This window comes from Balaenoptera physalus (genome assembly GCF_965194825.1).
Source record: "Balaenoptera physalus genome assembly, chromosome: 16".
NCBI lineage: Eukaryota > Metazoa > Chordata > Mammalia > Artiodactyla > Balaenopteridae > Balaenoptera > Balaenoptera physalus.
In genome coordinates, this window is record NC_138898.1 from 49,821,061 (window position 1) to 49,848,075 (window position 27,015).

Here is a 27,015-nt window from a genome sequence, read left to right on the forward strand (position 1 = left end):
TCCCTTTCATCACTTATATCATGCCACTCCCTTCTGGCTTGTAGAGTTTCTGCTGAGAAATCAGCTGTTAACCTTATGGGAGTTCCCTTGTATGTTTTCATTTTTTCCTTGCTGCTTTCAATAATTTTTCTTTGTCTTTAATTTTTGCCAATTTGATTACTATGTGTCTCGGCGTGTTTCTCCTTGGGTTTATCCTGTATGGGACTCGCTGCGCTTCCTGGACTTGGGTGGCTATTTCCTTTCCCATGTTAGGGAAGTTTTCGACTATAATCTCTTCAAATATTTTCTCTGGTCCTTTCTCTCTCTCTTCTCCTTCTGGGACCCCTATAATGTGAATGTTGTTGCGTTTAATGTTGTCCCAGAGGTCTCTTGGGCTGTCATTTCTTTTCATTCTTTTTTCTTTATTCTGTTCCACAGCAGTGAATTCCACCATTCTGTCTTCCAGGTCACCTATCCGTTCTTCTGCCTCAGTTATTCTGCTATTGGTTCCTTCTAGTGTAGTTTTCATTTCAGTTATTGTATTGTTCATCTCTGTTTGTTTGTTCTTTAATTCTTCTAGGTCTTTGTTAAACATTTCTTGCATCTTCTCGTTCTTTGCCTCCATTCTTTTCCCGAGGTCCTGGATCATCTCCACTATCATTATTCTGAATTCTTTTTCTGGAAGGTTGCCTATCTCCACTTCCTTTAGTTGTTTTTCTGGGGTTTTATCTTGTTCCTTCATCTGGTACATAGCCCTCTGCCTTTTCATCTTGTCTGTCTTTCTGTGAATGTGGTTTTTGTTCCACAGGCTGCAGGATTGTAGTTCATCTTGCTTCTGCTGTCGGCCCTCTGGTGGATGAGGCTATCTAAGAGGCTTGTCTCCTTTGTTGTTTTTAATATTTTTTCTTTGAATTTAATTTTTGTTAGTTTGACTAATATGTGTCTCGGCATGTTTCTCCTTGGGTTTATCCAATATGGGACTCTCTGAGCTTCCTGGACTTGGGTGACTATTTCCTGTCCCATGTTAGGGAGGTTTCTGACTATAATCTCTTCAAATATTTTCTCCGACCCTTTCTCTTTCTTTTCTCCTTCTGGGACCCCTATAATTCGAATGTTGGTGCGTTTAATGTTGTCCCAGAGGTCTCTGAGACTGTTCTCATTTCTTTTCATTCTTCTTCTTTATTCTGCTCCTCGGTAGTTATTTCCACCATTCTATCTTCCAGCTCACTTATTCATCCTTCTGCCTCAGTTATTCTGCTATTGATTCCTTCTAGTGTAGTTTTCATTTCAGTCATTGTATTGTTCATCACTATTTGTTTGTTCTTTAGTTCTTCTAGGTCCCTGTTAAACATTTCTTGTATTTTCTCGATCCATGCCCCCATTCTATTTCAGAGATTTTGGATCTTGCTTACTATCCTTACTCTGATTTCTTTTTCAGGTAGGTTGCCTATTTCCTCTTCATTTATTTGATCTTGTAGGTTTTTACCTTGCTCCTTCATCTGTAACATATTTTTTGTCATCTCACGTTTTTTGATGGGTGGGGCTGTGTTCCTGTGTTGTTGGTTGTTTGGCCTGAGGCACCCAGCACTGGTGTTTGCAGTCAGTTGGGCAGAGCCAGGTCTTGGTGCCGAGATGAGGACCTCTGAGAGAGCGCACACTGATTAAGATTCCCTGGGGTCTGAGGTTCTCTGTTAGTCCAGAGTTTTGGACTCAGTGCTCCCAATATAGGAGCTCAGGCCCAATCCCCAGCCTAGGAACCAAGACCCCCTCAAGCCGTGCAGTGTGGCAAAAAAAAAAGCAACAAAATGGCTAGGGAGGTCCAGGCTGGAAGAGAAATTCAGGAGTCACCAGCACATGGATGGCTTTTAAGAATTTAATTTTTATTTTATTTTTTTGGCCACACCATGCGGCTTGAAGGATCTTAGTTCCCTGACCAGGGATCGAACCTGTGCCCCCTGCAATGGAAGTGTGGAGTCCTGGAACACCAGGGAATTCGCTAGATGGCTTTTAAAAGCCATTGGACAAGACGCCCAAGGGCCCAATGTAAATGAGAAAAGTTCAAAGGCCAGAGCCCTCTAAAGTTACAAAGCCGAGGAAGTAGGAAGAAGTAACCAAGGACTGAGAAGGGGCAATCGGTGAAGCAGGAGGAAAAGCAGGAGAGTGCAGAGTCCTAAATGCCCAGTGAAGGCCTACTGTCCCACAGAGGAGGGAGGAAGCAACAGGACTAAACCTGCTGTTGGGCCGCTGAGCTGAGGATAAGAACTAACCTGGCCAAGTGGAGGGCACGGAGCCTCACCAAGAGCAGTTACAGCGGTGAGAGGGGCAAAGGCGGTCTGGAGTGGGATGGGGGCAGACAGCCCTCCAGAGACCACGCAGTCAAGTGGAGCAGAGAACTGGGGCAGGAGCTGGAGGTGTGGCTGACAGGCTGTCTCCACGATGGGAGGACCAACAGCACATCTGCAAGCCGGTGGGGATGGTCTGGGAGGAGGGAGCAAAACTGATTCAGGAGACAGAAGAGGGGACAGAAGAACGTCCCTGCTCAGTCCCTGCACAGGTGAGAGCGTGGGGTCAGCCACCTCGAAGGAAGGCAGGCCAGTTCCTGGTGCAGATGCTAGCAGGTGGAGCAGACGGAATTCTGGAAGTTCTCTTCTGAGTGCTTCCGTTTTCTCAGGAAAATGGGAAGTAAGGTCAATAGCTAAGGTGAGGATGGAGCTTTCAGGAGAGAGAACAGTCGAGTGAATGAACAGGTCAATGTATCACAATTGCTGAGCCAACTTGCAGGTCAAGGTCATGACCATGAGGCCAGTTGATGTGGACGTTGTCTCCAGCCACATTCAGCTGCATGGGCCCAGGGTAGGCTGAGGGCTGGCGTCCTGCCAGGGCTGCAGTTTGTCCCAAAAAGCAGTTAAGGGAGGTAAGGAAATATGCTAAGAGTAATTATTATCATGAAACAAAGGAATTATGAATTTATAAATTTAATGCAAATCAAATAAAAATAACAGATTATTTTCTGGAACTAGACAAGCTGATTTTAAAATGCATATAGAAAAATAACAATTAAGAATAACTAGGGGAATTCCTTGGTGGTCCAGTGGTTAGGACTTGGTGCTTTCACTGCCGGGGCCCTGGTTCGATCCCTGGTCAGGGAACTAAGATCCTGCAAGCCACGTGGTGCGGCCAAAAAAAAGAATAGCTAGGAAAACTCCAAAGAGCACTGTGGGCCAGACACACCTTACCCGATATAAAAGCACAGTAAAAATCCAACAAACAGTTCCAAAATATGATAATCAACTAATTAAGGATGAAAAATGACTGTCTAGCAAATAATCCCCTAAGCAAGGTCAAAGAACAAATGACAAAATAAATGAAAAAATATCTGCAAGTCATAGCTTATGTAAAAAGCTCGCAGAAATAAAGAACCTGAACAGTTCACAGAAATTTAATACAAGTCACTCAAACATCTGAAAAATGTTCAAACACACCCTGCACATTAGAACCACAATGAGATGCCATTTTCATCTATAAGGTGGTAAAAACTCTAGAAGATCGAAGCTTTGGAGATACTGCAGCCTCACACACGCAAAAAGGTGCAGTGCCGACAGAGCCCACCTGGCAGACCGCGGCCTGGGCCAAAGCTGTCACGCAGGAGTTTCATAGAGACGTGTGACTGATTCTGGCCAAATCCATGCATATTTTCTGTTCTTTCTTCCTTTTCTTTTATTCTCTTCCGTATTTTGAGGATCAACTTCCTCATTTCTCTTTTTGCTTTACACTTACGCCATGTCATTTCTGTAGCTACCATAATTTACCTTCCCTCTGCCCAAGTGGCCAGTTCTACCCTTTTTTGTTTTTAAATCCTAGCTCTTCATGATTTCCTTGATTTGCTTAGTTGATTACTCCAAAGTTAATGACCACCTGATTTTACCAGCTCTCCTTTCCCGCCTAAGTGTCTGTGTCACCTAAAACCAGGGTCAGTGACAAGGCAGTGGTTCAGGACCCTGAGGACACGGCACAGCACCTCACATTCACGGTGTCTGTGCTCAGTTGTTTTGTGCGAGGAATACCTCTGGGTCCAGGGAGATGAGAGCAGCCTCATCCTGGCAGCTGTGCTGCCCCGTCCATCCTCTTCCTCTCAGACTCCTTCTACCTCCTGTTCTTATTCTCTTTCGTCCCCTCTATCTCTTTTCCTGAGCTTCCTCCATACTTCTGGCCATGAATTGCAAGACCAGCTCTTTCTTCTTGCCCAGCAGACTCTATTACAGCAATTCAATCGGAAGAAATAAAGGCAATTTTTAAAAAGAAGATGCAGGTATAGATGGAAAGAAACTCCTTTCACTGTTGTCACCATCCAAAGACTTGAAATAACTCAGGATGAAAAGAAAAGCCTGAATCTTTCAGCAGGGGAAATAGGAAGAGTTTAAAACCTTATTGATTCAGGGTCTGCATATTCAGATCACAGCGAAAATGTGATCCCACATTGTGATTTCCTAAATTTACATGAACAATAATGCCTCTGGCATCACAGCCATCACCAAAATACATAAAATAGGCTTCCACTGAAAGCCCACTCATGCTGCTAAAATGTTTTAAGTAGGAAAAAGAGAAGAAAATTAAGCAAACCCGTGAAAAATTAAACACTAACCATGAAGCAAAGACTAGACGTGGTCTTCCTCCTTCTGGCACCTTCTCTGCGAGATGAACCTGTAGGGGCCGGGGTGTGATGGGGTCCCCCAGAGGGAAGAGAGCGGAAGCAGGCAGACGGCTACTGCACTCCTGACACGTCCTTCCACATTTCTCTAGCGCTCTGCCGCCCACGACAGATCAGCCCCGCAGGGAATACGCAGGTAGCTCTTTTTAATACCGGGGAAGCTTCTGATTTGCTGAACAAAGCCGACGGGTGAACGCTTTCCTGGGTCCATCACAAACGGCTCGGAGTTGGAACAAGACGCTTGAGAGTGGAGATCCCTCTTTTCAACTATTCCATTCTGGTATAACATTTGTTTTTTTCCTAACTATAAAAGCAATGCATGCTCAAATCTCAACTGTGAGAGTGGTGAATGACCCCCACTGAACGGTGCTTTCAGTGTTCATGTGAAGGATGGAGATTCCTGGCTGCAGAGGGCCCACTCAGGCTGGGGGTCCAATAAAGCACCCTTAACCTCGGGCTCGTTCTGCAGGAGAGGGGAGAACTGATGGATTTGCACGGTAGGGTTTTCCCCCTACAGCAATTATTTGAAGAGGGCCCAGAGAAAACCCTTTGAGAGTACCAGAGTTACGAGCTGGGGGGGGAGTAAAGATGGCCATAAACTCTGACACTCCTTCCACTGCAAGGTGGGTCTCCACCCCTCCCCTTGAAGCTGGGTGGGCTGAGAAACTGCTCTGACCAACAGCATCTGGGGAGTAACGTGGGGCCACTTGCCAGGCCTGGTTCACGGGCTGGCGCTTCCACTTCCTGTCCCTTGGAGCACCCACTCCTGGCACCATGGTGGAAATCCAGCTACCCCGAGAAGCCAAGCGATGTGGGGAGGCCCTGGGGGATAAGATGAGGTGGGTGTGGGGAGGACGGTCACCCTCAGCCCCACCTCACCTCCCATGCTCACAGGACTGCACCTGTGCACCCTGCACTGAGGACCCCACCTGGCTCAGGTAGCTCCGGGCACCTCCCTGCTGCATGGCGGCTTCTAGGGTGACCAGCTGCCCCAGTTGGCCCTGGACCAAAGAGTTTCTGGGAATGCAGGGTTTTCAGCGCTAAACCAGGAGAGTCCTGGTAAACCCGACCTCTGCTCTGAGGTTCGTCTGTCCAGTGCTCCAGGTCAGGGCAACAGAAGGGGAAGAGGCCCTAGAGTTTGGGGAAGAGAAACAAGCGGGGGTGTTTCCACTGCGAGTAGCCAGGGTGCTACTCAGAAGCCCAGTACACGCATCAAGAGTTAACGACCCTGCAGGTGGGAATTAGTGTGAAGGGTCAAGAAGGTAAACAGGGAACAGACACCATCAGCCACGGCTATCTCAGGACCCACCCCTGTCGGTCAGTCCTTCAAAGCATGCATCACACCGGAATGACAGAAGGTTCTGGCCCCACACTTGTTTCCGTAGAGAGAACTCGCTCATACACAAGTGGTAAACAAGGGAGTGTGTGCACAGCGCAGAGGCTGCACGGGGTCAGAGGTGTTCCCAGGCAAAGGCAGCGGGACGGCGGGGGCACGGGAAAGCCCCCGGCACCGGCAGCAGCAGCTCTTTGGACTGCATCTTCTGAAAGCGAAAACAAGCGTGCACACCCTTCTGGACCAGCCACAGGTCATCGGTGGTTTGCCGTGAGCTCTGGCAGTTTCAGAGGTGGTTTAGCAGAATGAGAGGCCCTCTCTGCTCTAACAGAAGCAGCCACGTGCCCACTCCCTCCCCACCGGACTGGAAGCTCCTTCACAGCAGGGACAGCACCATATACCCAGAGCCCCGCCCGGGGCAGGCAGACAAACAGTGACTTACGGACACAGGAGGCACAGAAATGACTTGAAAGAACCGGTAAAATCTCCCCCAACGGAAACAGGACTAAAATTCTGGATTAACATCACTGCTCCGAGATGTACGACCACCTGGCCTCAAGCCTTCCGGCTCCCCTCTTACTGGACCTACTTGAGTCTGAGCAGCAGAGAAGGCATCCCAATAGATGTGATGAATTCAGAAGGATAATGAAAAGGAAAACAAATCAAGAGGGGGTGAGTTATAGAATGAAGCTCGGGCTCTAGAGACGTCGGCTGGTTCCATTCCCGGCTTTGCCACTTAGACGCTGAGCGACCTTCCTCGGTTACTCTGCCGCACCTCAGTCTTCTCATGTGCAGAATGGGGGTGATCCCAGTGCCCACCTGCTAGGGTCATTGTGAGGGTTCAGTGACGTAAGCATGAAGAGGGTTTACTCTCGCACGGCGCCTGGCACATACTGAGCCCCAGAGAGATGTATTCTGGCATGCTTTACACTAATACTAATAATAGTAACAATTATAATAAAAACATGTGAAGACCACACCATAAACAGCTTGCCCTCCAGGGTTCCCATTCCACACGGAACCCAGGGAAAGCGCTTGGGGTCACAGCACCGAGCAGGCCAGGAGCCAAGATCAGCAGACTCGCCATCCAGCACATGAGCCACGGCTGGGCAGTGCAGAGGAGCTGCAGCTGGCGAAAACGCCAGAAGTCAATGGGTACCAGTGGAGGCGCAGAAGCAAGAGAGAGGAGTAAAAGGACAAGGACCCACCCTCCATCCAGCCCTTAACAACACGTAAGAGAAGCAGATTAAATACGCATTTGAAATAAGGTTTCAGTCATTAAAGAGGAAGGGAGTGAAAATAAATGTCTAATTAAACTAACAGCCAAGACGTGGAAGCAACCTAAACGTCCACTGGTGATGAAGGGATAAAGAAGATGTGGTCTAGCCACACAGTGGGATCCCAGTCAGCCACAAGAAAGGAGGAGATCCTGCCATTCGTGACAACATGGATGGACCGTGAGGGCTTTACACTGAGTGAAAAAAGTTAGACAAAGAAAGACAAACACTGTCTGATCTTACTTATATTACGAAACCTAAAAAAAAACAAACCCATAAATACAGAGAAGAGACTGGTGGTTGCCAAAGTTGGAGGGTGCAGGTGGTCAAAAGGTACAAACTTCCAGTTAGAAGCTACCTAAGTTCTGGGGATGTGAGGTACAGCATCCTTACCTTAACTGTCAACCCATGTGAGTTGATGGCTGTTAACTTATTGTGGTGATCATTTCACAATATATGGGTATATCAAATCACCATGTTGTACAACTAAAACTAATGGAGTGTTATAGGTCAATTATACCTCAATAAAACTGGAAATTTTAAAAAAATTTTTAGGGTTAGGGTTAAATGTTTTAGTTTTTGAATTAAACTCCTTTAAGCCTTAAAGTCACTAAAGAGGTCCTGAAAATCCTAAAAGAAAGAAAACGTATTTAGTAGTTTGTGTTCCATCTTCCCTCCAGGTCACAGAGGACTTTCCATACTGGAGCTGGAAGCCAGAATCTCAAAATTCACCAAAAGACAGCAAGCATGTAAAACACGCTCCCTGCACTTCGTTCCACTAAAGACCATAAAGGAGATAAAAGGCGAAGAGTGAGTGAGGCCCCGGGGAATCACTGTAGTGCCTCTGAACGCCCAAAGGAGCAGAAAATAAATTCTGATTAAAACCCATGGCATAATTCATGTTGATTTTTCATCAAAATGATCAGAGGTATCATATCCCATGAGCTTAAATTCTGATCCATTATAAAATTATACTGTTTACAGTACATTGCTTCAGGCACTTCATATAATTACCTGGATGAAATACAGATTTTTTTCAAAACATAAAAGGTGTTTTTAGGAACACAAAGCACTGAATAATAAAACGCTCCTCTTTAAGGCTTTAGATGAAAGTGGTTTTGTTTTCACTCAAGCATTCCTTCACGACCATCACTGTTCTCCCATGGAAAGGGCCTTCACCTGTGCTTTCATGATATTCCTTTTTCTTTTATATAAATTTATTTATTTTTGGCTGCGTTGGGTCTTCGTTGCTGCGCACGGGCTTTCTCTAGTTGCGGCGAGTGGGGGCTACTCTTCGTTGCAGTGCACGGGCTTCTCATTGCGGTGGCTTCCCTTCTTGCGGAGCACAGGCTCTAGGCGTGAGGGCTTCAGTAGTTGTGGCACGTGGGCTCTAGAGCACAGGCTCAGTAGTTGTGGCACATGGGCTTAGTTGCTCTGCGGCATGTGGGATCTTCCCGGACCAGGGCTTGAATCCGTGTCCCCTGCACTGGCAGGCGGATTCTTAACCACTGCGCCACCAGGGAAGCCCTTTCATGATATTCCTTCTGCTCATCCTTCAAAGGACTTCAGTGCATCCCCAAATACGTCTGAGATTACTCAGAAATGGGATGATTCTATTAACGTCAAGCAGAGAAGACAATGCTGGCAGCATTAATCCTTGGCTCAGCCAAGAAAAATTATTATTCAAAGCACTTGACTTAATTGCTAATTCTGGGAAGAACCTTGTTTGCAGCAAAGCCACGACGGACAGAGGACCCCAGTGGACATCCACGATCGGACGTGCCAATGGAGTTCTAAACTTGGATGCTCCCAGAAGAAGCGAATATATTCTGCTCTACCAGGACCCAAGGAAAGAGCAGGCTTTGATTTAAGGCGGGAGGGTCCTGATCACATAGAATCCATTTGTCCTTTTGGCAAATGGACACCTGACACAAGTAAGAGGAGAATTAAAACGAAAGGAAATACCAGTGAGGGGCTGGAACCTCACTCCTCAGAGCACGAGCCATCTGAGAAGCTGACGGCCCTCAGAGATGTGGGGCCCTGCTACAGAGCTCCAAAGTCATGTCGTGACTTTTATTACTTATGGTTGAAAACAGGCCCAATAACAGAGGGACCTGGGTTTGTCTAACCCACTGAGAGAAAGTTAAAGTGTAGGAAACACTACAGAGTCAACTATTAACAACTACTCAACATCTACGAGAGTCCGACAGCAGCAGGAGCAGCTGCAGTCAGACTCGGAAGCAGACATCCTGCTGAGCAAGTTCTCACCCTGAGGTGCGTCACCAAAGGAGGCTAAATACGCTTCCCAGTAACTCTGAAGGAAAAGCACACGAGCAACATGAAAACAGACTAGAAACACACCCTCTTAAGAAGATTCATAAGTTCCGATTCATAATCCTCCCACGAACCAGGCCCACTCTTCTCAGGCGTTTTCTAGGCTTAATCTTGATCAGTCAGGCTTGGCTGGCAGTCCCCACGACACGCCGTTAAGCCTACACTGTCCAAACGACAGCCGAGAGCCACACACGGCCACCAGGCGCTGGACATGTGGCTGGTCTGAATCGAGATGCACTGGGAGCCCGAAAGACTTCAGTAAGAAGAAGGATGTGAGTTATCTCATTAATAACTCTGTACATTGACTACAGGGTGAAATCAGAATATTGTGGATATATTGGGCTAAATGAAATACAGTTTTAACATTAATTTCACTTGTTTCTTTTTCTTTTTTTTTAATATGGCTCCTAGAAATTTAAAATGACACATGGCTCCCATTTGCGGCTGGCAGCTGTATTTCTCTGTTGGGCAGGATAAGCAACCGACATGAACCACCACTATATCAAGTGCACTGCTGGGTTGCTAAACATTCCAAATGTGGAAAGAAGAATGAAGAAGGGTAAACGGTACTGGGGCATTCAGAGGACACGCACAACGGCGGTGGCGGCAGCGGCCCTTATGCTGTTTTAAGAAAGTAATAAGCGTAAACAGTGAACTTTCTGGAAAAGGAAATGTTGCATCTGCAGATTGCCTCTCCCCTGCCAGGAAGTGTCCAGGGGACGCCCTCCTGGGCGCTGGGCTCCCGCCTACCTTTGACAAGCTCCGGCCGGTACGCCTTGCGCAGCTGCTCCAGGAAGCCATTGTAGAAGCCCTCGGCCTGCTCTGAGGACATCGCCAGGTGGAAGTCAGGCTTGTTCCCCTTGAGGACGCACTGCAGGGTGAACTGGCTGATGCACAGCACCTCGTACTGTTTGTCCATCACGCTCTTCGACCAGTGTTTCCCACTTTCATCCTCAAACACACGCAGGTTTAAGATCTTCCGGACCCTGGGGGAAAACAGGGGTGAGAGCTACCTGGAGAATCACAAGCCCCCCAGACACACCCACACCCCCAAATGTCACCAGCACCCTGCTCACTAGGGACACTGTGCTGGCTCCATCGCTTACAGGAGGGGTGACCTTAGGCAAGTTACTTTCTACTCTGTGCCTCAGTTTCCGCATCTGTAATAGGGGTAATAATAGTCCTACCTCTTAGCGTTGATTGGTGATTTCTTTTTTTTTTTTGTCAGCCCCTCCAATTCATAGCAGCTTCCGGTGGGAACCGGATGTGTCAAAACATGGGCTCAATTCTGATTTTTTACAGAATTCCATCTTTACACTGGAATAAATGATGCCCCGTTTTTATACCCTTTCTTGGAACGTCTCAAAATGAATAATTCAGCAAATACCCTGGAGAAAACTCATGGTCGTTGCAGATATGCAAAAAGATCTGGGGAAAGACACCTTGACAACTATGTCACATGCTCCTTACGCCCCAGCGGGGCTTTCCCTATATCCGTGGATGACAAAGGATGGCCACCCTGGCAAGGAGGAGGACCAGGTAGCATTTATAAGGTCAGACTTGAGACGAATGACAAAGAACTACCTCCGTGAAAGCTGCAATTCCACCATTTGAAGCCACCTTTTTGGATGATGTTGAAGACACGTTCAAAGCCTGAACAAATACTCATTCGCCGACACCTTACATGGGCACCCTCTGCGGTGGGCACTATTCATCACCCCTTCTCCACAGTGGGGTCCGCCTTATGTTGAGTCATTGCTCTTAACAAGGTTAAGTACTAGCTCTCCATTTTGTCAGAGCCACGGAGAGATTCAGACCAGTCCCCCGGCTTTTAACCACTACACCACTTCGCTGCCTCTTTGCGTATCCAGGGGACAGCTATTAAAATACCAACATCCATGAGTGTTATTGAACTAGCCATCAACACCTTAGCGGGAGCTTGGTTCCAAGTCTGGTTTTCAACCTAATACAAAAGGGACAACTGGGCAACGGTCACATGTAGGCTCTGGGCACCAGGGGCAGAGAAAATGGATCCAAGCATCTGAAGTACATGTGCGAAGTGGTGCGGGGGGAGAGTGAACATGAGGAGGGGGAGGCTGCCGGTACTAAGGGCCAACAGCAATGACAAACCTCCCACCCTAGTAAAAAGAGCACTGGCTCCCAGGCCAGGTGGCCGAGGTTCTAATCTGGAGTCAGGCTTTTTGCTAAGGACGTGTGCATGACCTTCGGCCGGTAATGTAACCTCTCTGAGCTCCAGATCCTAATGTGAACGGTGAACAACTGGGCATTCTTAACATGTGTAAACAGTGCCCAGATCATACTGCTCAAACTGAAAACATAAAACATTCCTATGAAAAGAAGCTTGGTTTTCACACTAAGAGAATGGTTCAAGGCTGCAGCAGCAAATAGGGACAAAGGCTACGCTGTGCTCCTGCCCTGTCGCTGACTTACTGGGTGACGGCTCTTCCTCGCTCTCCCCATCTGTGACACAGAGATAACCACACTGCATCAAAAGGGACATGGGTAAAACTGACAGAGTCTCACTTTAGAGGAGCAAACTACTATGGAAGTTCCATATATGTATACATATATAATTTCTTTAAATAGCTAGCCAGCCAGCTAGATAACCAGCACATGTCCCACTAGAAAGGCAGTGACGTGGAAACCCGCCTCTTACATGTGCTCCAGTTCCTTCTGCGTATCTTCCAAGGAAATACCCAGCAACACGCAGATGCCCCGTCCAATGGCACTTATCTGTTCTCCACCAACTGGAAAGGAAACAAAAGGGAAAACCAAACAGGTGCCGTGAAGCACATTTGAGCATCCACTGGGAAGTTTAAACATCACACATACTTCTCGTAACTTCTTTGGCAAAGTCGGTAGGTATTGAAACGTGAAAGGGGTTACGTCAATGCAGTATGATAATCATACTTTGTCCATTCTGATTTTACATTTGGAATGAATGAGTTGTGAAGTGAACAACCATTACACAGGATTTTCAGGCCGTGTTTTCATCTGTGCTACCTTGGTTGAGACCCCTGAAACTTTCTATGAGTTTGCCCATCTGTAACAACAAATGTTTTTCTCCCCAGAGAATCCAGCTCTGCTATATTAATTCTCAAAAAGGAGATGCCTGCTTTTCTTGGAAATCAGCAAACCTGATAACACAATACACAATGCACAATGGAAAACATTTATGTCATAAAAATAAAGAAATGATTTCTCTACTTACTGCAGAAAAGATAAATATATCATACATGAAAAACTGTTTAAAAGTTAAGCTTCCAGGGACTTCCCTCGTGGCGCAGTGGTTAAGAATCTGCCTGCCAATGCAGGGGACATGGGTTTGCGCCCTAGTCCGGGAAGATCCCACGTGCCACGGAGCAACTAAGCCCGTGCGCCGCAACTACTGAACCTGCACTCTAGAGCCCACGAGCCATAACTACTGAGCCCGCACGCCTAGAGCCCGTGCTCCGCAGCAAGAGAAGCCACCGCAATGAGAAGCCTGCGCACCACAAAGAAGAGTAGCTCCCGCTTGCTGCAACTAGAGAAAGCCCACACACAGCAACAAAGACCCAGCGCGGCCAAAAATAAAATATAAATAAATAAATAAATTTAATTTGAAATAAATTTTTAAAAAAATAAAAGTTAAGCATCAAGTCAGCAAACTTCTATCATTTCCCAGTTTATTACTAGGGTTGCATTCTAAGCCAATGACCTCCAAATCATTTTGAGTGATGCACCCCATGCATAAAAAAAATTCTTTGGGGGCTTCCCTGGTGGCGCAGTGGCTGAGAATCTGCCTGCCAATGCAGGGGACACAGGTTCGAGCCCTGGTCTAGAAAGATCCCACATACCGCAGAGCAACTGGGCCCGTGAGCCACAATTGCTGAGCCTGCGCATCTGGAGCCTGTGCTCCTCAACAAGAGAGGCCGCGATAATGAGAGGCCCGCGCACTGCGATGAAGAGTGGCCCCCCACTTGCTGCACCTAGAGAAAGCCCTCGCACAGAAACGAAGACCAACACAGACATAAATAAATAAATAATAAATACATTAAAAAAAAAAAATTCTTTGAACATAGATTCCTATTCCAAACATTTGCATATGTATTTAGCGTCAAATATACACTCTACTACCATTAGACAGTATCTCAGTGCTGGTACAGTACTTAGGTCAAGACACATCATTATGGTGGTGAAACTAAATCCATATTTCAAATGTTGATCTTCATAATTTTCAATTTTTGTGGCCAACTTTTTGCCAAAGCTCATTAGATTATTGATGTTTGGTTATTTTATTGTATACTGACCTAATGTTCCAATCAGGAGAAAGGTCAACTCTGCCATTTTCTTGTTATTTGCTTCTGCTAGATAATAATATTTATAAATATACCTGACAAGGCATCACAGACTGTACCATGTTGCCACATCCTGCAAGCTAAGGGAAGAGTGAGAAACCCTCTTCCTGCAGGTGTCTGACAAGGGACCATCTGACAGACACGAGGGGAGCACGAGCATCAGTTTGTCCCTGAAATAACTCTTTTTTAAAGAATAGTTATTGATTTATTTATTTTGGCTGAGCCGGTCCTAGCTGCGGCACGCAGGATCTTAGTTGCGCCATGCGGGATCTAGTTCCCTGACCAGGGATCGAACCCAAGCCCCCTGCATTGGGAGCACGGTATACTTTCGTGTATAGAGCAGTTTTAGGTTCACAGCGAAACTGAACAGAGGGTACAGAGATTTCCCATATACCCCCAGCCCCACATGCAGTCTCCCCACTATCAACGTCCCCCTCCAGATGGTACATTTGTTCCAAATGATGAACATACACTGACACCTCATTATCACTCAAAGTCCACAGTTTACATGAGGGCTCACTCTTGGTGTTGGACGTTCTATCGGTTTGGACAAATGTAATGACACGTATCCACCATGACAGTATCGTACAGAGTAGTTTCACTGCCCTAAGGATCCTCTGTGCTCCACCTGTTCATCCCTCTAAAGCTTTTTCTATAATTAGGATTATCTTCTTAGAATAGATTCTCAAAAGTAGAATCACTAATTGAAGTGATTCAAATCACTATTTGCACAGTTTCAACATTTGTATAATGTGGTGTTATCCTAATAAGAAATGAATTATGCACCAAAGCCGTGAGATGACACAATTCGCTCTCTTATTTTGGAGAAGTTTTGTCCCTCCTTCAGGCAGAAGAATTAGGAGGTTAAAGGGATGTTTTATTATAGACAAATGGATTTCCAAGGGGAAAAACTTGAGAATCACCATTTTAGACAAAAGGTCACAGGGCTAGAAAAGACCTGAGCTATTTGGTCAACGTTTATTTGACGCCATGTATAGTGGCATCACCCAAGACTTCCTCTTTGAGAAGAATTCACCAACTCGCAAATGAACACATTCAAACCCAACCAATCTCTTCCCATCATTCTATGATTCTATTCAGATTTCGGCTTATAAAGCTGAGTGATGGACATGGGGGTTATTGTACTATTCCATCTGTGTAACCACATGAATATGTTTGAAGTGTTCTGTCATAAAGCTTTTAAAATTAGATTATCACAATAACCATGCTAAGGCATCAAATGTGCCTGACCAAGCTCATAAAGTGAGCCTGCCACGTAATATGTGACTCCTAATACTCTGTCCCACCTATAAAACTGGAAGTGACATTTTAGAACCTTTGAAATAAAATGCCGTTCGAGAAAGGCCACACGGAAGTGAAGCCAGTCAGTCACATTCTAAAGGAATCAGAAAATCTCTCTCCATTACAATGCAAGTAGAAGGCAAGGCTAACTCAAAGTTTCCTCCAGCACCGTGAGAGAATTCCATCTTATTAACTCTTTCAGACAGTTAATTTGTTGTTTTTAACTAAAAGCATACAATTTAAATAGTAAACTAAGATCATTCAAACTATTCAGCTAATCTCACAGAAATGTGTTTTTGATATTCCAGATCAGCACAATGGAGAGTTCTCCATTCTGATCAAAACTTACATTCTCCAAAGTCTGCTCACTGGTCATCATGACCACATAGGCTGCAAGATTCTTCTCAAAAAAAGCAAGAAAATCTTTTCATCTATGCATTTTCCCAGTTTTAGTGAAGTTACCTATTAATTAAAATGCTAAAAAAAAAAAACCAAAAACAAACCACTTTGTTTTAAAATTCCATAAATCCCAGAGCTATACTATCCCTTATTACTCCAGGACGATATCCAAAATCACTTATCAGAACAGCTTAGAAATCATTAGCCAGGAATGAAAAGTAGAATCTCGAATCTAAATATATGGTTTTACTGAGTTTGATTGTTTCTTAAGGGGATTTTGTTGTTTCGTTTTTAGATTTATACTTTCCTGGACATAGAAACACACATATGGTATAGGCTTGAAGGAAAGGACATCTAGAACTACTTGAACTGAAACAATATTAGAATTCTGCCAATAAAAATAGGAAAGACTAGAAGACAATGTAAAGTTAATCATTCAAAAAAATTTTAACATCTATACTATCTTCACTCGAGGTTTTTTTTTAAACTGGAGTATAGTTGCTTTACAATGTTGTGTTAGTTTCTGCTGTACAGCAAGGTGAATCAGCTATATGTGTATATATCTCCCCTCTTCTTTAGATTTCCTTCCCATTTAGGTCACCACAGAGCATTGAGTAGAGTTCCCTGTGCTGTACAGTAGGCTCTCATTAGTTATCTATTTTATATATAGTATCAATAGTATAGGTGTATATATGTCAATCCCCATCTCCCAATCCATCCCACCCACCCCTTCCCCCTTGGTGTCCATTCGTTTGTTCTCTACCTCTGTGTCTCTATTTCTGCTTATCTTGGCTTGAGTTTTTAAAAGGACTTCCTTCTACCTATTAATCATCTGGACCCCTGATGTTCAAATGACCGCAGTGTTCAAGCCATGACTGATGGTTGCGTGGCTCGGTTCACATGAAACTGGTGGAAAAGAGAAACATCTCATCCTGGATCCTCTGGGTTCCCACCCGGGTCACGTGGGCAGACACGGTCAGAACCCACCCCTACGAGCACCTGTCACGAGCGGGCACCTTAAGGGAGTCAAGCTCCAGGTGAACCGGGACACGGAGAAAACCGGCTAGAAAGAGAAACGCGGAGCAGAAGGCTGGGGAGGGGGTGTGTGCCCCGGAAACGCTCCGCACGCGTCGTCTGTGCAACACCGCGTGGAAGGGCGGGCCGGGGGATGCTCGGGGGACGCTCGGGGGATGCGGGAGGCCACCTGCGCTCCGGACTAAAGGAAACGCTGCAGAAGACGACGAGGCGCGGTCACCGCGACACTAAGCGGAGACCCTGCAGCCCGTGGACGGCGCCCCGGGACGGCGGGGACTCGGGGCCGCGGGGGCCGGGCTCGCGCGCGGCCGGCGGCGGCCCGGGGGCGTCCAAGCCCGGCCCGGCCCCGCCCGACTGACCTGTGACGCTGGCCCGGGTGACGCGCTGCACCACGGCCTTCATGGCGACGGCTGGGGCGAGCGGGGCGGCGCCGCGCGGCTTCCGGCCTCGAGACTCCGCGGGCTGCGCAGCTGCCCGCGCCCTCTGCCGGGGACACCTGCAAGCGCGCTCCGACCTCCCGAACCCGCGAGTCGACGGCCCGCCCACGTCGGCCGCGCCCACCACAGGTTGGTCCCGCCCATCTGACCTCTCCGTGTGGCCCCGCCCCCTCGAGAGGCCCCGCCCCTCTCGGTCCGGCCCCGCCCACTCTTGGTCCTGTCCCGCGTACAGCTAAATGAGCCCCGCCCGGACGCTGGGGTCCCGCAACCCCCTTCCCCGCCCCCACACCCCAGCCCGACTCACTGGTGCCCAGGCAGTAGTTTCTGGCCCGGTTTCTTTTCACAAACCCCGGCCTGAGAGACAGTCATCCCTGAATCCCAGCTTTGTCCTGAATCCTAATCCTAATCGTGTGCCTCCTTCCATGTTTCCACCCTTCTGCCCCCAGATTCTCCCAAATTCTTTTTCCCTTGGCTTCCTGCCTCTGGAACTCCTCAAAAACCAGACAGGAGAGTATCTGCTGCCTAAAATAGCCATTTAACTGTTTAGGTATTCATTTGACCTAGCCGTGCCCTGGCAGTGCACAGATACGTGATTCTGTAATTGTAATTCCTCCTCTAATACTGATACTTGGCCCCTCTCCCAGACTTGTTAGAAGATTTGAATAATATCTACTGTGCAAAAGTGTTAGAAAGCTGCAAAGGACTGTACAAGTATTACCCTAACAAATTATTATCTCTGATAAAAACAAGCCCTTCTCAGTGTGTCTTCTTCTTACAGCCTAATAGTGCTGGTGGGTGTAGAGGGAGGGAGTTCAGGATGTTCCCGAACCAAACTTGGGTCTGCTATGCCCTGCATTTCCTCCTGGCACCTCAGAAGTGGCAGTTGGTTTGTGGCCTTTTTGTGTCTTATTGTTCATAACTGCCCCTGTGACTGTGCATGGGTGCAGTTATTTGCAGTCCCTTATAGTTTCTTTGTATCTGTTGCTGTAGGAGATGTTTGTCCAGGTGCAAGTGCTCAGGTAGAGGGTCCCAGGTCCCCACCCTTCTCTCCTGAAACAGGTCATAAATGTGAGAGGTGCCCTATCTATACTGGGAGGGAGGGAGCAGCCTTATCTCCAAAGACAAAAGCACACCAGGAAGAATCTGAACCAACAGGCCTTGCTAAATTTCCCCAGTTTACTCTGCCTACCTCATATTCCTTAACCTATCATGTTCCTCCATGACTACTCATGCTTCGTCAAACCTAACAACAAAAATTACACAGGTCTGTTTCTTTGGGTCTTCATCTCCTTATGAAGGCTCTCATGGCATGTAAAACAAATAAATTTGTATGCTTTTCTCCTGTTCATCTGTCTTTGTCACTTTAATTTTCAGACCCAGCCAGGGACCTCAAGAGAGTGAGAAAAACTTTTTCCTCTCCTACAAGAAAAAGCTTCAAATGGAGAACAAGGAAGAGTCATTTGGCCAGAAAAGACTATACCAATATACTTGAGTGTTAAATACTGCACACTAAATTGCCAAAGATAGCATCACCAGTAATGAGACAAACAAACATCATATACTTCTGATATTGCACCAAGAAAGACACTATGTCACTTTTGTGGTATTTCTGCCAAAAATGTAGAATCTGAATCCAATCATGAAGAAACATCAGACAAACCTAAATTAAGGAACACTCTACAAAATAACTAGAAGGATCCTTCAAAAATGTCAAGAAAAAGAAAGTCTGAAGAACTGTTCCAAGTTAAAGGGGACTTTTAAAGAGACAGGAAAACTAAATGTGATGCATGAACTGAGTTTTATCCTAGCCAGAAAAAATATAAAAAGAAAGAAGTGCATATTGGGACAATTGGTAAATTTTTTTTTTAATTTTGCATTAAATCAACATATCTCAAAACATTTTGATCTCAAGACCCCTTTACATTCTCAAAAATTATTGAACACCCCAAATAGCTTATATCTTAAGATTTTTACTTGTACTAGAAATTACAACCTAGAAAAATCGTTAAATATTGACTTATGATAATTTTTTAAATGACAATAATAAATCCATTATATACTGACATTAGAGCAATGAGATCCTGACTTACCATGAAGCCTCTGGAAAACCCCATTGTACACTCTTGAAAGAATAGGAATGAAAAAGTCAAATATTGTCTATATGTTATTATAAAAATAGTTGGAAATCTCAGCTCCTCTAAGGAGGATCTCAGAGAACACTTTGAGAACTGCTGGATTTGATAATGGCATTGAATCAATATTAATTTCCTGATTTTTATGTAAGAGAACATCCTTGTTTTTAGGAAATACACACATGTACTTAGGGGTAAAGGGACAACATATCTGCAACTTACAGATCTGGCGAAGAATGATATATACAGAGAAAATAAAGAGAATGATAAAGCAAACAAAGTAAAATGTTGACCACTTGGGCTATAAGTGAAGGTAACTTATTTCAAAATAAAACGTTTTAAAAATATACCAAAACACCAGGATTCTTTTTACATATTTATTGAGCTCGAAAAGGTCAATATCAGGAGGCAAAAGCATCCAGCAGCACCTCTTGCGGTGCCTCCTTCCCTCTGCACGCCCTCCTTTGCCAGCTAAATCACCACTCTCCTCATGTTTTTGAATTCCACCTTGTGCTACTGACTCTCACATTTTCATTTCCATTCCCAACACATCCTCTGTGCTTGTGCTTCCAAATGCCTTCTTGACCTCTCCACTTCCATGAACCAAATTAACAGACTGAAAATGGGATTCAGGCTTTCCACCCCTGCCGCATAAAAAAGAATTTGCTCTTTGTTCTGGGTTTCTGGCATGGAGCTTCTAAAATCCTTGGAATTTCCCAAGGGATAGGAGTTCCTAATGAAACATTTCAGGGTGGGAGCCGGTCACCAGAAAGACCAATCATGCGGTTAGAGGGTGGGACTTTGAGGAGGGATAGTGGGATGGGGCTGGAGATTGAGTTCAGTCACACAGCAAATGAGCCCATCAGTTGTGCGTATGAGATGGAACCCCAATAAAAGCTGTGGACACTGAAACTTAGCAGAGCGTGGCTGGTGAACACATGGATGAAGAGGTCCACCGAGAGGGCACTGAAGCTCTCTGTTGGGGACCTTCACAGACCTTGCCTGATGTGTTCCTTCGTTTGGCTCATCCTGATTTGCATCCTTTATAACAAAACTGTAAGTATAAGGCTTTCTTGAGTTCAGTGAGTCATTGCAGTAAGTTATCAAACCTGTAGGAGTCATAAAAAACTCCCAAATTTGTAGCCAGTTGGTCAGAAGTCAAGGTGGCTTGGGGACCCCCAAGGTGCGCCTGGCATCTGAACTGAGGGCTGCCCTTTTGGGGACGTGCCCTTAGACTTGCAGGGTCTGTGCTAAGTCTGAGTGGTTAGTGCCAGGACTGAATTGCAATCCCCCCAAGCCCCCCACACTCCACCGGCTGGGCCATCCTGATTCAAATAAATGGCTCCACTGTTTCCTCCAGCCATAAGTGACTCATGATTGCTCTTTCCCTCTCCCTGAGTATCTAGTCCATCAACAAACCTCCTCACTCCCCCAAGCGAGCCCCATGTGCCCTCTTTTCTCCAGCCCCAGTGCCATCCTGCTCCATGGCCCCGTCATCTCTCACCTGCATCTACTACAGCTGCTCAGTGGTCTCCTTACTGCCACTTTTGTCTTCACCCAATCCATTCTCCATAAGAGATAAAAGTGGTTTCTAGAATATAAAGTCTTCACGTTCCAGACTCTGATCTTCTTTAAATTGCTCAGGTAATCCATCTGTTGCTACCTCAGGACCTCAGCATCCGCTGGTCCTCCACCTGGAAAGCTCTTCCCTCATTCTTTGTCCATCTTGCTCCTCTCCTTCCTTTAATTTTCAGCTTAAATGCCTCCTCATCGGAGAGAACTTCTCTGACCACACAAAGTTAAGAGTCCTGGTTCCCCATTATTCTCCATCGCTACCCTATGGTTTTTCCCTCATAATCTTCTGGCAACTTTTTTTTTTTTTTCCTGGCAACTTCCAATCACTCCCGTGCCCGATAATGTGTTCTATTAGTGTCTCGTGCTTACCATTCTATCCTAAGCATCTAGCACACTGCCTGGAGCTCAGATAATATTGCTGAATGAATACATGCGTGAACTTGATTTTTTGGCTAACAGGGGGTCATAGATTTACAGTATGGCTGTGGCTGTACTGGGCATCCTATCCAGACACAATGTTCAGAAGTACAGGAGACTATCTCCTCCTGGTGCTTCCTCTGAAGCTGGGACACCCTGCCCAGAAGCCCCTCGAGTTTCACTAGCCAGAGTGAGATCACATGACCATGCTTAACCCAATCACTAGCAAGGGAGATGGGACCTACTCCCCCTGACTGGCTCAGATAAGAGGTTCTCACCTGGGGCATAGAGCCCCCCAGGGGTTACCGGAAATGTGTGTGGGGAGGGGTGTCTGAAGCTGTCACAAGATGTGAAGATTGTTACAGGCATTTAGTGCCCAGGGAACTTGAAATGCTAAAGCTCTTGCAACACCTGGGGCAGCACACAAAATGGACTGTCACATCCATGGAGGCTGCAGTGCCCCCTTGAGAAACACTGACTTGGACCAATCAGGACCTGGGCCAGTCCCCCTGAAGCACCTGACGGTGTGAGTTCAGGGTCTGCTAAAAAAGAGGAGTGGGATCAGTGGGTGCTGGGAAGGCAGTCAGCACGGTCGACCAAGAAGTTGTTTCAGCTCAAGGCCATGTTGAACGAGTGATGTTGAAGAGGCATCTTCCTAAATCTTTTCAGCAATCTCCCAAGTTCTTGAAAGTGAGATTGCTGGATCAGAGGATGTGCCATTTTCCAAGTTGATACACGCTGCTAACCTGCTGTGCTGAAGAAGCAAGCTACTACCCATGGAAGCCCCGTTTTCAGAGGACAGGCCAGTTGTGACGAGGCAACTCCCTGGGGAGCCACAGGGAAGAAAGCAAAGCGGCTGGAGGACGACAGAAGGGGACTGCATTTATCACCAGAAAGAAGGCCTTTCACGCCTCATTTCCAGGAGTAGCTAAGACATTCTATTCCTAAGAATAATCATGTGTGCACAAACACTTTCTCATTTGACAGTCACAACCCTATTAGTAGACAGGCTAGATATTATACCTCTTCTTCAAAAGAAACCAAAGCTCAGAAAACACAGGGGAGTTTTCTATCACGAAAAGTTAGGTTCCATTTTTAAAAAGAAATTAATAGGGAGCTGTGATTTGCTTAGAGTTACATCAACTGTAGCAGAGACCCAAAGTCACAATGGCTTAAACTACGTAGAAGTTGATTCTTTCTCTCCTAAAGCCCTGGGCTGTGTGGTACTCCACAGGGCCGGAAAACCCAATTCCTCTTCTCTTGTTGCTCCACTATCCCTCAGGAGTCCTTTTCATCTGAATGGTCCCCGATGGCTCCTCCTTCCAGATGTCAGGAAGGGGGCGCACGTCCCAGAGATACATACATCTTAAAAAAATAAAAGGAGGGCTTCCCTGGTGGCGCAGTGGTTGAGAATCTGCCTGCTAATGCAGGGAACACGGGTTCGAGCCCTGGTCTGGGAAGATCCCACATGCCACGGAGCAGCTGGGCCCGTGAGCCACAACTACTGAGCTTGCGCGTCTGGAGCCTGTGCCCCGCAACGGGAGGGGCCGCGATAGTGAAAGGCCCGCGCACTGCGATGAAGAGCGGTCCCCGCACCGCGATGAAGAGTGGCCCCCGCTTGCCGCAACTAGAGAAAGCCCTCGCACGAACCGAAGACCCAACACAGCCAAAAACATAAATAAATAAATAAATAAAGTAGCTATAAAAAAAATAAATAAATAAAAATAAAAGGAACCCACTCCCTCTAAATACTACCAGACCTCAGAATTTCGGGAAACTTATTTCCAATCTTGCAAACTCTCCTTCAGTGGGTGATTCCCAACTTCTGAACAGACCGTGTTCCAACTGCACTTGCAAGATAGACGTTTGGAATTCCGAAAACCTTCTCCCAGAAGAACACCTTATATTTTGGTTGTTAGATTAGTCCACAAAGGCCTATTTAAGCCATGATTCAGCAGAACTACAGGAATTGTTGAAGCTCCAGGCTGTTTGGAGCCACAATTGTTTTACTGGTCGGTCAGTAATAAGTGTTATGGAGAGAGAACATGGTCTTCGCACAAGCAGTTGTGGTTGAAGTGTTTTAAACAAGAAGGAATAAGTATATATATATACACACACACACACACACACACACAGACACACACACACACACTCAGCTTCCAGAATTCCTACAGCCAGGCATCCACCCCCGGGTGGAGAAACCTTCTCTGGGGAAACTGACCTACAGAGGCAGGTATCTTGGTGCCTCCCGATGAAAGTCTGGCTTGCTGCCTGGAGTGGACATTTGTCCTGGTATGTACCTGCCCAGCATGCTGTGATCATCCTTCCTATATCTAGGAGATACCCCACTTTGAGGGTCAACACATCCCTGATGCGGAAGTCAGAAACGCACTTTCCCAGTCTCCCTGGCAGCCAGGGCCCAGGCATGAAACTGAGATTCCGACGTGAGTGATGAGAAGCAGGCTGCTCTGGGAAGCCATTCAGAAACTCCCTTCCACCATCGCAGGCTGCTTCTTGCACATGTTTGATGCCCATCACAGCGGTCCACCAGGGTGCCCACCCCACTGGCACTGACCCATTCTTGACCTCTGATGCCCAGTGAGGAGCCTCTGCTGCTGCCATCTGAAGCTGCTACTTGCCATCTTGGAGCCTCTGTCACTTAGGTTGACTGCCCCAAAGCACTGCTCAGGCCACCCACAAGGTAGGACTGACACCAAGGAGAAATCAAGGCAAAGGTTTGAAGGTGACAGTACTATAGCAGGAACCCAGAAATGTCCCATTCCTGTCCTACCAGGAATCCCTAGTCCTCACAGGGTCCCAAATAGCTGCACACAAGAAACACTACCCAAATGGGCAACGAATGCTAGTTTCTTACTAACCGAGGCAGGACTCGGTGATCCACAGGAAGGGATCCGATACACAGGGAACTGACTCTCACAGGAGTGGAAGACAAACTCTGGCTTGGGAAGAAGCTCATCAGACTTTGACACTGTAGCTGCAAGGTGATGTTACTACAGAAATAACGGGGACAAAACTGGTGTGCAGTGAGAAAGGCAACAAGGCAGACAATCCCCAGGCAGGCTCAGTGAGTGGCTACACGCCGCTTCCTGCTGCCAGGCCCTCCGAAGACCTCAACATACTCTGCTTGAATTCTGAGCTGTCCATACTCAGTTTTTTTTTTTTCTGGCCACGCTGCACAGCTTGTGGGATCTTAGTTCCCCGACCAGGGATTGCACCCAGGCCCGCAGCAGCGAAAGCACGGAGTCCTAACCATCGGACCACCAGGTAATTCCCTGTCCACACACATTTTTAATAAACATCTCTTTCTGATTTAATCGCACTTATGTGGGTTTGTTACTTGCAACCAAACGAGACCAGCGGAGAGAACACTGCAGCACTCAAGGGCAGGAACCCCGCTGTCCTCACTTTGTATCCCCTATCTCTAGAATACTGGTAGCCACCACTGGGGTTTAATCCACTCCTGCTGAAAGAATGAGGGTATCTGTACTGCTCCTAAAGAACAGATCGAGTCTGTTTAATCCAGGAGTTATAATCTAATTCACAACATACTTACCGAGCACCCACTAGTGCCCAAAGGGCTGCTCTAAGTCCCAAACTGAACACGGAGATTTGCTTAAAGGGACCACAAAAGCTATGTCTGACAGCAACATGAAAGGAATATAAAGTTACATGAACTAATTTCAGAAAACCAAGCTTATGGAAGCTCAATACGACATTTCACTTCAAACTTTCACTCCTGTGAGTATAGAAGGACACCTCCTGAATATGCAAATTTACTTTTCTTCAAAGAAATATTTATTGCCTATTATTAGTGATTCTATTTTACAGCAAAATTAAGTGTATACACTTTACACAAACAGAAAGTGGAAATCACGGTATCTCGCAAATTTTTATGCTGAACCAAAGTCCTGTTTTCAGAATTGAGCCGCGCATCATGATTTTGGTCCAGGGCCACCAGTCCATGATTTCAAATAGTTGACGATCCTGGCAGTAATTGGAACAAAATCGTCTCTATATGTGACAATCGTTTCCACATAAAACCCTTTCGGGTGTTCAGATAGTTCATTTGTTGAGACATCCTTTTGTTCTACTTCAACACCTTAAAAAAAAAAAAAAAAAAAAGGAACAGCTGCATCACTAATTTTTATTTTATCTTACTTTATTTTTTTATTGAAGTATAGTTGATCACTAACTTTTAACTTAGGCAGCAATCATTAGAATTATTAGTAAAGCCTTTGAAATAAAATAAACTAAGGTAAGAATTACCCCCACCCCCATCAGGTTCCTGACACCGTTTTCTTTCTGTAAAAAAGAAAATTTAAATAATTTTTTTTAAATGACCACTACAGAGATAAATGTTTTAAAATGCTTAATACTGACATGTGCATTTTCAGGCCATTGGTGAGCTTCCTCACCAAATGTAATCTTCAGCACAGCTTTTACATAAAAAGCTTTACTGAGATAAAACTTATTATACAATTAACTCATTTAAAATGTAAATTCAGTTTTTAGTATCTTCAGATCTGTGCAACCAGCACCAAAATAAAGTGTAGGATATTTTCATCCACAAAAGGAAACCCCTTATTTTGTAGCAGTCGCTCCCCCACCAGCTCCTCCCCTTCAGCCCCAGGCATCCCTTTCTCTAGACGAATCCACAGATTTCCAGCACATTTTTGAAAGCTGCGGGATTTCCTTTTCCTCCCAGCAACTGGGAAGATTTCAATACCTTCGCTGGTGTAAGTCCTGAAATCGTTTGGTCGCCAAATGCGACCATGCGACCATGAGACCAAAGCAGGGCTGAAGTTACAGAAGCATCGCCTCTTTAAACCACCCTCCAGGGTCTTTGAAATTCCACCTGAAACCTCACGGATTCTTCAGATTCTGAGGATAGGGGCGGCCTCGCTCAATAAACGAGCAAGGTTCGGGGAAGAGGATCTAAAAGGTCGTTGCTGGCAGATTCCACGATAACGCGCGGCTCTAAGCACCGCTCCCGGTCTCTTCGCGCGGCACAGCGAAGCCACTTCTGCGACCCCCCGGACACGCCCCACGCAAGGCCGCGCGTCCCCCGGAGGTCCCGCCCGAGAGCCGTACCTGGCGGCTTGCTCTTTCTCTGATTCCACAAAAACAAGGAGCCCAGCAGGGTCCAGGCGCCCAGTCCGTACAGCACAGACATCCGCCGGTACCAAGACAGGGCCTTTTCCGGACGCATGACTCCGCCGGGAAGACCTCGCTCTTCTGAGCCTCAGGGCGGAGGCGGGCCTTCCGGTGGGCGCGTCACCGCCGCCGCCGCCTCCAATGGGGAGCCGCCCCGGGCGACCGCTTCCTGTGCCGGCCCCGATGCATCCTGGGGCGTGTAGTCCGGACGTCGCGCTGGGCAAAGCACTCGGGTCTGGCGCCTGCGGTCCGGAGACGATCTTGCCTCCCACGTGACGGTCCCCAATGACACTTTCTCTCAGGCAAACCTCCCACTTGCAGAACGGTAAGGCCTGCCTTACATAGGCTTTAGGTGGCCCTTGTAAAGCTTAATTCCTTCCCTCCTCCAGCTCTCAGGTTTGCGAGGATACCCCGTCTACGCCCCGCAACTCATCTTCCCCATCTTCCTGCCTGGAGCCCTGTCTGGTGCGCGTGGGTCCCTCCACGTCTGAATTAGCCCCTCCACTGGGCTGTGGGTCCCATTCTTCTCTGCCTTTCAGGGCCCTGGCCCAGCA

General features: G+C 46.6%; 2 protein-coding genes across 6 annotated transcripts in view; both read right to left on the reverse strand.

Annotated features, from left to right (window-relative positions):
* Positions 1–17,262, reverse strand: part of DTD1 (D-aminoacyl-tRNA deacylase 1) — a 111,488-nt gene extending 94,226 nt beyond the window's left edge. For 3 of the 5 annotated variants that reach the window (XM_082431728.1, XM_082431725.1, XM_082431724.1), the window contains exons 1-3: positions 17,085–17,262; positions 12,309–12,399; positions 10,382–10,617 (exon numbers count right to left, since the gene is read on the reverse strand). In XM_082431728.1, coding sequence (XP_082287854.1) covers positions 10,382–10,617; positions 12,309–12,399; positions 17,085–17,127 — 370 coding nt within the window. In that variant the 5' untranslated portion in view covers positions 17,128–17,262. Of the gene's footprint in view, positions 1–10,381; positions 10,618–12,308; positions 12,400–16,453; positions 16,482–16,511; positions 16,536–17,084 lie in introns of those variants that run through there. The other 2 variants (XM_082431727.1, XM_082431726.1) reach the window with 2 other exon arrangements.
* Positions 17,263–25,079: 7,817 nt separating this feature from the next.
* SMIM26 (small integral membrane protein 26) lies at positions 25,080–26,573 on the reverse strand. The gene is made up of 2 exons (XM_082431745.1): positions 26,399–26,573; positions 25,080–25,406 (listed from the first exon to the last, which is right to left on the reverse strand). The coding sequence occupies exons 1-2, from the start codon at positions 26,514–26,516 to the stop codon at positions 25,240–25,242; spliced, it is 285 nt and encodes a 94-aa protein (XP_082287871.1). The 5' UTR covers positions 26,517–26,573; the 3' UTR covers positions 25,080–25,239.
* Positions 26,574–27,015: the final 442 nt, after the last annotated feature.